Below are 10180 nucleotides of genomic sequence, written 5' to 3' on the forward strand. Positions count from 1 at the left end.
GAAGCTGGGAAAACATGTCTCTGACTCCCAGCTCATCAGCACTGGTTCCCCCCAGGGCTGTGTTCTTTCTCCTCTGCTCTTCTCCCTGTACACCAACAGCTGCACCTCCAGTCATCAGTCATCAAGCTCCTGAAGTTCCTGACGACACCACTCTCATGGGACTCATCTCTGATGGTGACGAGTCCGCGTACAGGTGGGAGGCTGACCATCTGGTGACCTGGTGCAGGGAGAACAACCTGGAGCTCAACGCTGTAAAAACAGTGGAGATGGTTGTGGACTTCAGGAAGAACTCAGCCCCAGCTACCCCCATCACCCTCTGTGACTCCACCATGGACACTGTGGAGTCTTTCTGCTTCCTGGGAACTATCATCTCCCAGGACCTAAAGTGGGAGCTGAACATCAACTCCCTCACCAAGAAAGCCCAGCAGAGGATGGACTTCCTGAAGAAGGCAGCTGAAGAAATTCAACCTGCCAAGGACAATGATGGTGCAGTTCTACTCCTCCATCATTGAGTCCATCCTCACCTCCTCCATCACCATCTGGTACGCTGGTGCCACCGCTAAGGACCAGAGCAGACTGCATCGTGTCATCAGGTCTGCAGAGAAGGTGATTGGCTGCAATCTTCCATCTCTCCAGGACCTGTACGCCTCCAGGACTCTGAGGCGTGCAGGAAGATTGTGGCTGATCCCTTCACCCCAGTCACAGACTATTTCAGTCACTTCCCTCTGGCAGGAGGGAAGTGACTGAAATAGTCTGCACCATCAACACCAAGTCAAATTCCTTGTAAGTGCAAACCTACTTGGCAATAAACTTGATTCTGATTCTGAGGTTAACACCCATAGAGGTCCGTACACATCCAAATTGTGTCATCATTAGAGAAACTGTGTCACCTCAGGGACCCTATCTGACAGATGTGAGTCATTTCCTTGTGTCCGGTGCTATCCAAGTGTGGCAGGCAGTTCTGGGTTAAGCAGTTTGTCCCAGTTGATGCTCCCTCCTTTAGGGGTCCCTTTCCCCCTGGGAGGAGGGGAGGAAGGGGGAGTGGGGGTGAACGCAGCCTGGGTGTCTATTGTCATGTGTGTTGAGAGTTGTTAGTGTTGGGGTGGGATTATGTTTTCAGGTGAGGGGGTGTAGATGTTTGGAGGGCTCCGTGTCCAGCTCCCTATCTCGGTCCTGGTCCATGTCGTCTCCTGGTGCTGGTTCTATCGAGGGAACAGGGGTGTGTATAATAAATAAGATCCCAAAATAAAAGTGTTGCTAACTTGGCTTATTTTAAACGCCAGAAATGGGAGGTCCGTATATACATTGCAGAGTTTAAGGAAGGGGGAGACATACTTCAGAGTGACCTTTGACATCATAAACTAGCAGTGCAGGTATGCAGAACAACCTTAACAATTGAGCATTCATTGAACAGGAAAAGGAGTATCAACAGATGGCTGGGTGTAATTCATCACAGATAAGATAGCGCTCGCAAAAAAAATCAACATTTATGGTGAGACTGTTTCTTGCACCAGGCCTTACTCTGTAACATAGGAGACAGATATCAGTCATCTGAAAAACACTTTGTCTGAATGAACTCAAACCTTAAAACCTTTTAATAGTAATGAGTAAATACTTGATAAATGCAATAAACATGGTAAATAAAAATAAAACCTGCAGAGAATAGTAAAATATAATATAACAATCTTATAATCTGATGCTCTTTTATGTGTGGACATGGACATATTAGACACATTGGACAAAGCCTAACATTTTGTTTTAAAGCATGGCTGAAAAGGTCGATGTCGTGTCATCAGCACTTTAAGGTGAAATAGGTAGCTCTACAAAGAACAGACCCCTCCCTGGGCTGCCACCTTACCGTGGTGGAGGGGTTTGAGTGTCCCAGTGATCCTAGGAGCTATGCTGTCAGGGGCTTTAAGCCCCTAGCAGGGTCACCCATGGCAGACAGGTCCTAGGTGAGGGACCAGACAAAGCGCAGCCCAAAACTCCCCTTATGATGAGTACGATTGTTGGACCTCGTGTTCCCTCGCCCGGACGCGGGTCACCGGGGCCCCAGTCTGGAGCCAGGCCTGGAGGTGGGGCACGTTGGCGAGCGTCTGGTGGCCGGGCTTTTGCCCATGGAGCCCGGCCGGGCTCAGCCCGAAGAGGCGACATGGGTCCCCCTTCCGATGGGCTCACCACCTGTCGGAGGGGCCAAAGGGGTCGGGTGCAATGTGTAACGGGTAGCAGTGGAGGGCGGGGACCTTGGCGTTCCGATCCTCGGCTGCAGAAGCTGGCTCTTGGGACGTGGAATGTCACCTCTCTGGTGGGGAAGGAGCCTGAGCTTGTGCGCGAGGTTGAGAGGTTCCGACTAGAGATAGTCGGACTCACCTCGACGCACCGCTCTGGCTCCGGAACCAGTCTCCTTGAGAGGGGCTGGACATTCTTCCACTCTGGAGTTGCCCATGGTGAGAGGCGCCGAGCTGGGGTTGGCATACTTGTTGCCCCCCATCTCGGTGCCTGCACGTTGGGGTTTTCCCCGGTAAACGAGAGGGTGGCCTCCCTCCGCATTCGTGTGGGGGGACGGGTTCTGACTGTTGTTTGCGCTTATGCGCCAAACAGCAGTTCAGATTACCCACCCTTTTTGGAGTCCTTGGAAGGGGTACTGGAGAGTGCCCCTCCTGGGGACTCCCTCGTTTTGCTGGGGGACTTCAACGCTCACGTGGGCAATGACAGTGGGACCTGGAGGGGCGTGGTTGGGAGGAATGGCCCACCTGATCTGAACTCGAGTGGTGTTTTGTTGTTGGACTTCTGTGCTCGTCATGGATTGTCCATCACAAACACCATGTTCAAGCATAAGGGTGTCCATATGTGCTCTTGGCACCAGGACACCCTAGGTCGCAGTTCAATGATCGACTTTGTTGTCGTTTCATCTGACCTGCGGCCGCATGTCTTGGACACTCGGGTGAAGAGAGGGGTGGAGCTCTCCACCGACCACTACCTGGTGGTGAGTTGGCTCCGATGGCGGGGGAGGAAGCCGGTCCGACCGGGCAGGCCCAAACGTACTGTGAGGGTTTGCTGGGAATGTCTGGCGGAGTCCCCTGTGAGGCGGAGCTTTAACTCCCACCTCCGGGAGAACTTTAAACACGTCCCGAGGGAGGCGGGGGACATTGAGTCTGAATGGACCATGTTCCACGCCTCTATTGCTGAGGCGGCTAGTCGGAGCTGTGGCCGCAAGGTTGTCGGTGCATGTCGTGGCGGCAACCCTCGAACCCGCTGGTGGACACCAGCGGTGAGGGAAGCCGTCAAGCTGAAGAAGGAGTCCTACCGGGCTTTTTTGGCCTGTGAGACTCCGGAAGCAGCTGATGTGTACCGGCAGTCGAAGCGGCAGGCGGCTCGGCTGGTCGCCGAGGCAAAAACTCGGGCGTGGGAAGAGTTCGGAGAGGCCATGGAGAAAGACTTCCGTACGGCTTCGAAGCGATTCTGGTCCACCATCCGGCGTCTCAGGAGGGGGAAGCAGTGCAGTACCAACACTGTTTACAGTGGGGGTGGTGTGCTGCTGACCTCGACTCGGGACGTCGTGCGTCGGTGGGCGGAATACTTCGAAGACCTCCTTAATCCCACCAACACGTCTTCCATTGAGGAAGCAGAGCCTGAGGACTCTGGGTCGGGTTCTCCCATCTCTGGTGCTGAGGTTGCCGAGGTTGTTAAAAAGCTCCTCGGTGGCAAGGCTCCGGGGGTGGATGAGATTCGCCCTGAGTACCTTAAGGCTCTGGATGTTGTGGGGCTGTGTTGGTTAACGCGGCTCTGCAACATTGCGTGGACATCGGGGGCAGTTCCCCTGGATTGGCAGACTGGGGTGGTGGTCCCCCTATTTAAAAAGGGGGACCGGAGGGTGTGTTCCAACTACAGAGGAATCACACTCTTAAGCCTCCCTGGTAAGGTCTATTCAGGGGTTCTGGAAAGGAGGGTCCGTCGGATAGTCGAATCTCGGATTCAGGAAGAGCAGTGTGGTTTTCGTCCTGGCCGTGGAACACTGGACCAGCTCTACACCCTCAGCAGGATTCTTGAGGGGGCATGGGAGTTTGCCCAACCAGTCTACATGTGCTTTGTGGATCTGGAGAAGGCATTCGACCGTGTCCCCCGGGGGATCCTGTGGGGGGTACTCCGGGAGTATGGAGTACCGGACCCTTTAATAAGGGCTGTCAGGTCTCTGTACGACCGGTGTCAGAGTCTGGTCCGCATTGCCGGCAGTAAGTCGGACTCGTTTCCGGTGAGAGTTGGACTCCGCCAAGGCTGCCCTTTGTCACCGATTCTGTTCATAACTTTTATGGACAGAATTTCTAGGCGCAGCCAAGGTGTTGAGGGGATCCGCTTTGGATGCCTTAGGATTGCGTCTCTGCTATTCGCGGATGACGTGGTCCTATTGGCTTCATCAGGGCGTGATCTACAGCTCTCACTGGAGCGGTTCGCAGCCGAGTGCGAAGCGGCCGGGATGAAAATCAGTGCCTCCAAATCCGAGACCATGGTCTTGAACCGGAAAAGGGTAGAGTGCCTTCTCCGGGTTGGGGAGGATGTCCTGCCCCTAGTGGAGGAGTTCAAGTATCTTGGGGTCTTGTTCACGAATGAGGGGAAGATGGAGCGGGAGATCGACAGGCGGATTGGTGCAGCGTCTGCTGTGAAGCGGGCGCTGTACCGATCCGTTGTGGTGAAGAGAGAGCTGAGCCAAAAGGCGAAGCTCTCGATTTACCGGTCGATCTACGTTCCTACCCTCATCTATGGTCACGAGCTTTGGGTCGTGACCGAAAGAACGAGATCCCGGATACAAGCGGCTGAAATGAGTTTTCTCCGTAGTGTGTCTGGGCTCTCCCTTAGAGATAGGGTGAGGAGCTCAGTCATCCGGGGAGGACTCAGAGTAGAGCCGCTGCTCCTCCACGTCGAGAGGAGCCAGTTGAGGTGGCTCGGGCATCTGGTCAGGATGCCTCCTGGACGCCTCCCTGGAGAGGTGTTCCGGGCACGTCCCACCGGGAGGAGACCCAGGGGAAGACCCAGGACACGCTGGAGGGACTATGTCTCCCGGCTGGCCTGGGAACGCCTTGGGATTCCTCCTGAGGAGCTGGCCCAAGTGGCTGGGGAGAGGGACGTCTGGGCCTCCCTACTGAAGCTGCTACCCCCGCGACCCGACCCCGGATAAGCGGAAGACAACGGACGGACGGACGGACGGACGGACGGACAAAGAACAGAGTTTTTGCAGGGGTTATAAGTCATGTCATTTTTTTCTGCGTTTTACTTGTCTTCATGTTCTGTCAAAGAATTTAATCTAGCAAAATTTCCTAAATATATCAGAATTAAAATGTGCCTCAGTTCAGGCTGAGATCAAAATACTATCTAATGTGAAAAATGTGTTTCAATGTTTCCTGCAGATGTTCAGCAGAAGCTGATTGTTAAAAAAGAAGCTTCTTTAGACCACAGACCTCCTGATGACCTGCATGACCCAAAGCCCCCCCACATCAAGGAGGAACAGGAGGGAGTCTACATCAGTCTGCCAGGAGAGCGGCTCAATGGGAAGGAGGTGATTAATGCCATCAGGTTTCCAGTCGCTGTTCCTCCCATAAAGAGTCTGGATGATGAACAGTCTCTGCTGCTCTCACAGCTTTATCCAGACCAGATTAAAGGCAGAGAGCTTCCAGAAGAGAATGATGGAGAAGAATCCATCAGGATACAAGATCATGGAGATGCTTCCACTTCTTCAGAGGCTGAAGACACTGAGGAGGATGAAGAAGACAGTGATGTAGAACACCCTCTGTCTGAGCTGAAACACTTGTCAGACTCTGGATATAAGAAATGTTCTACAAAGAAGAAAAATGTGGACTCAGGAAGGAAAGTACAGAAAGGAGGGAAGCTTAGCTGTGATGACTGTGGCAAAACATTTATTAGAAAATCAGCTTTAAACAGACACATGAGAATCCACACAGGAGAGAAGCCTTTCTGTTGTGATCTATGTGGACAAAGCTTTAGCCTCAAACATAATTTAAACAAACACATGACAATCCATACAGGACAGAAGCCTTTCTGTTGTGATCTATGTGGACAAAGCTTTAGCCAGAAATCACATTTAAAGAACCACATGAGAATCCATACAGGAAAAAAGCCTTTTTGTTGTGATCTATGTGGGCAAAGATTTAATCAAAAAGTAAATTTAAACAAACACATGAGAATCCATACAGGACAGAAGCCTTTCTGTTGTGATCTATGTGGACAAAGATTTAATCAAAAAGTACATTTAAACACACACATGAGAATCCATACAGGAGAGAAGCCTTTTTGTTGTGATCTATGTGGAAAAAGATTTAGCCGCAAATCTACTTTAAAGACACACATGAGAATCCATACAGGAGAGAAGCCTTTCTGTTGTGATCTATGTGGACAAAGATTTAATCAAAAAGTTAATTTAAACACACACATGAGAATCCATACAGGACAGAAGCCTTTCTGTTGTGATCTATGTGGACAAAGGTTTAGTCAAAAATCTAGCTTAAACAAGCACAGAAGAAACCATACAATGCAAGAAATGGCAAGTTTTTTTGTATAGCACATTTCAGTACAAGGACACGTCAAAGGGCTTTACATAAATAAAATAAAAACAGAAACAAATTGGACTACAAATTTAAATGTTTCAGTTAACAGTTTAACTAGAACAGTCTAAGGCAATCCTAAACAAATGTGTTTATAATTGATAATAATGATAATTATAATCTTGATTTAAAATGACTCAGGCTTTTAAGCTCTTTTCACAGTCTTCTGGAAGTTTGTTTCAGTTGGTAGAATATAGGAAGTAAACTTTTTACAGGTTGTAAAACGCTTTGGGGTCGTCGGACTATTTAATATGCTGTACAAGTACAAGCCATTTACCAGATTAGGCTTGATTCAGAAGACCTTAGTGGTCTGGAGGGTTGATACACTGATAACAAGTCTGTGATGTATTTAGGTGCTAAGCCATTCAGGGATTTTATAGACTTAAACCCACCAAGCCACGGGGCGATTCCAGCTTCCCCCTGCCACATGTCGATGTGCCCCTGGGCAAGGCACTTAACCCCAAGTTGCCTACCGAGCTGCGTCTCGGTGTATAAATGTGTGTGCGTTAGTGAGAGCGACTGGGTGAATGTGGCTATAGTGTACAGCGCTTTGGGTGGTCAACATGACTGGAAAAGCGCTATATAAGTTCAGTCCATTTACCATATCCATCTGGAAACCTATCGTTGAAGTAATTTTGGGAAGGGGCGAAAATACTGGTTAGCTCATTGGCCTATGTTGGTGATAGACGGGCCAAATAAACCAATCAGATTAACAAAGCATACAGTAATGACAGCAAGAAAAAAAAAGGAAATATCAGCCAAAATAATGGAATTCATATGCCTCGATCACCAGCCGCTGTCAATTATGGAAGACGAAGGGTTCCGGCGACGCATGTATTACATGGATTCCCGCTACACTCTGCCCAGGCGTAAATATTTCACTGATGTCTGCCTGCCGCAGTTATACCAAACCGTGTTTGCACATGTTCACACCCTAATGAAGGACAACATCACATCAATCAGCTTAACAAGTGACATTTGAAGTTCAAATGTATGTCCCATGTCCATGTTGAGCCTTACTGCGCAGTTTATTAATCAGAACTTTGAGTTAAAAAGAGTTGTTTCGGGGTCACACACCGCGGAGGCTCTTGCTGCAGCATTCTGCGACATGTTTCGCGCATGGGGAATCCCGAAGGAAAAAGTGCACGTTATTCTCACGGATAATGCCTTCTGTAACCCCAGTCGGTCAAGGCAGATGACCGTTCATACTTGAGCCCGGTTCTGCCGGAGGTTTTCCTTCCCGTTAATGGGGAGTTTTTCTTCCCACTGTTGCTTCATGCTTGCTCAGTATGAGGGATTGCAGCAAAGCCATGTACAATGCAGACGACTCTCCCTGTGGCTCTACGGTTCCCCAGGAGTGAATGCTGCTTGTCGGGACTTTGAAGCAATCAACTGGTTCCCTTATATAGGAAATTTTTGACCAATCTGTATAATCTGACCCAATCTGTATAATCTGACCCAATCTGTATAATATGATTGAACTTAACTTTGTAAAGTGCCTTGAGATGACATGTTTCATGAGTTGGCGCTATATAAATAAAATTGAATTGAATTGAACATGGTAAAGGCCATGAGGGATGCAGATCTACCCAGCCTGCCGTGCATGGCTCATACACTGCAGCTTGCCGTTGCCGACGGAGTTCTATCACAACGCAGCATCGCTGATATAATAGCCTATGGAAGACGCATCGTCGGTCATTTCAAACATTCCCAGCTTGCCTACTCTCGACTTCAAAATATTCAGAAGCAACTTGGCCAGCCTATTAAGAGGCTGCAACAGGATGTACCTACCAGGTGGAACAGTACAGTTAATATGCTACAGAGTCTGATGGAACAGAAGCGTGCCCTAGGTGCTTATGGAGCTGACTATGACTTGCCTTCCATGTTCACTGGCAGCCAGTGGAAATTGGTGGAAAATATGATTTCTCTACTAGCCCCGTTTGAAGAGCTCACGCACCAGATCAGCTCATCAACTGCATCGGCTGCAGATGTTATACCATCCATCAGAGCCTTAACCCGTCTTCTGGAGAAAGCCGCTGAGACGGACCACGGTGTAAAAACTTCAAAAGCAGCATTGTTGGAAGCGGTCCAGAACAGATTCAGTGACATTCAATCGAAGCGCCTGTATACCATCGCAACAGTGCTCGATCCGAGGTGAGAACTTAATTCACACAACTCTTTCTCTCTCTGTGTCTCATGTCAATATTAATTGAATATCTTGAATTCTTAAGTTTTCAAATTCCTCTTGCAAGAAAAAAATCTATCTTGGCCTAAATGACTGATACATGCCTGAAATGATTAGTGTTCTAATCTTTTAGTAGGCAGGCTGGCTGACATTTCCTTCAAATGTACTAGAAAAATAAACATGTGGAAGAAGAGTAGTTAAGACTACAGAGTAAAAATGCTAATTTGGAGTATGCTATTGCCTATTTGGCCAAAACTAGTTCACTAATCAAAACAAGAGCAGAGCATAAACTATGAAATATATTAAATAATGGAACAATGTCTATGGTGTTACGTATTTCTTTTCTTGAAAGGAGAGGCTGTAACTTAACCCAATTTGACCTTTGAGATCAAAAAGTTTATCTGATTCTTGTTTAAGTAAATCCATTAAGTTTTATTTTTCTTTTCAACCAAAAAAAAGGTATAAAGACAGATATTTCTCCGACGCACTCAAGCCCCAGATTCGCGGGCTGCTTTCTGATGTCCTTGCTACTGGACAGGAGCAGCAAAATGGTGAGGCAAGTTTGGAAGCGACTGGCAGCGAGCCCCCAGAGAAAGTACCACGAGCTGGCTCCTTAAACGCTATGTATGCTGAGTTGTTGGATGAAGACGGGGAACATGGTGGCGGTGACATCAGCAGCTCAACATCATCGCAGATGAACCTCTACCTATCAGAGCCAGTCATCCCACGGAGTGGACAGCCGCTTGTTTTTTGGCGAGACAATAAAAGTCGTTTCCCCGCTCTCGCACAAGCAGCACAAGACTACCTATGTGCTCCATGCACAAGTGTAGATAGTGAGCGACTTTTTAGCACAGCAGGGAATATTGTAGATGAGAAGAGGAACAAGCTGTCTGCCAAAAATGCAGAGATGCTTATATTTCTAAAGAAAAATCTGCCATTGATGCTTAACAAGTACGCTTTAAGAGAAATGGCTTTACTAATCTCTATTCCTCTTCTTTCTTTCTCATTGACTCATGATTTCCATGCTATGCACTTTAAATGTATGTAGATTTAAAGGAGCTAAAAGAACATTTAAAGTTAGCATTTGTTTGAAATTTACAAAACTTTATTACTACTGAAAAATGTCTGCAGTGATTAAAAGGACATTTTAGATTTTGAGCTAGGACAAAAAGCCAACCAATTACTGATATATTAATAATATAATAATAATTATTTAAATAAAAATAATTATTTTAGATAATATAATATTATCTAAAGATGTGTGACCGTTCCGTCATGGCTCCTATTTTCAGTTAATTACCGCAGGACAAGCCTAAAATACATACCTTATGCCTTTTTATCATGGCATCCCAAAATATTTGATTTTGTTTTCTTTGCTCTA

The 10180-nt window shown here is 47.9% G+C and overlaps 2 protein-coding genes across 2 annotated transcripts; both read left to right on the forward strand.

The window, feature by feature from the left end:
* Positions 1–1285: 1285 nt before the first annotated feature.
* Positions 1286–6662, forward strand: LOC118557959 (gastrula zinc finger protein XlCGF8.2DB-like). The gene is made up of 2 exons (XM_036128493.1): positions 1286–1292; positions 5775–6662. The coding sequence occupies exons 1-2, from the start codon at positions 1286–1288 to the stop codon at positions 6569–6571; spliced, it is 804 nt and encodes a 267-aa protein (XP_035984386.1). The 3' UTR covers positions 6572–6662.
* A 1435-nt stretch (positions 6663–8097) lies between these two features.
* Positions 8098–9969, forward strand: LOC118557855 (zinc finger BED domain-containing protein 4-like). Its single transcript, XM_036128324.1, has 2 exons — positions 8098–8768; positions 9259–9969. Exons 1-2 carry the CDS (start codon positions 8173–8175, stop codon positions 9845–9847), a joined length of 1185 nt encoding a protein of 394 aa, XP_035984217.1. The 5' UTR covers positions 8098–8172; the 3' UTR covers positions 9848–9969.
* Positions 9970–10180: the final 211 nt, after the last annotated feature.

The sequence above is a fragment of the Fundulus heteroclitus genome, chromosome 24 (genome assembly GCF_011125445.2).
Source record: "Fundulus heteroclitus isolate FHET01 chromosome 24, MU-UCD_Fhet_4.1, whole genome shotgun sequence".
NCBI lineage: Eukaryota > Metazoa > Chordata > Actinopteri > Cyprinodontiformes > Fundulidae > Fundulus > Fundulus heteroclitus.

What these genes read in the sequence shown, in the direction of transcription:
- LOC118557855 (XM_036128324.1), top strand. Translation starts at nt 8,173, where the DNA reads ATGGTAAAGGCCATGAGGGATGCAGATCTACCCAGCCTGCCGTGCATG. An exon ending in GCAACAGTGCTCGATCCGAG is followed by an intron (nt 8,769 to 9,258) that starts GTGAGAACTTAA and finishes ACCAAAAAAAAG; the next exon opens with GTATAAAGACAGATATTTCT.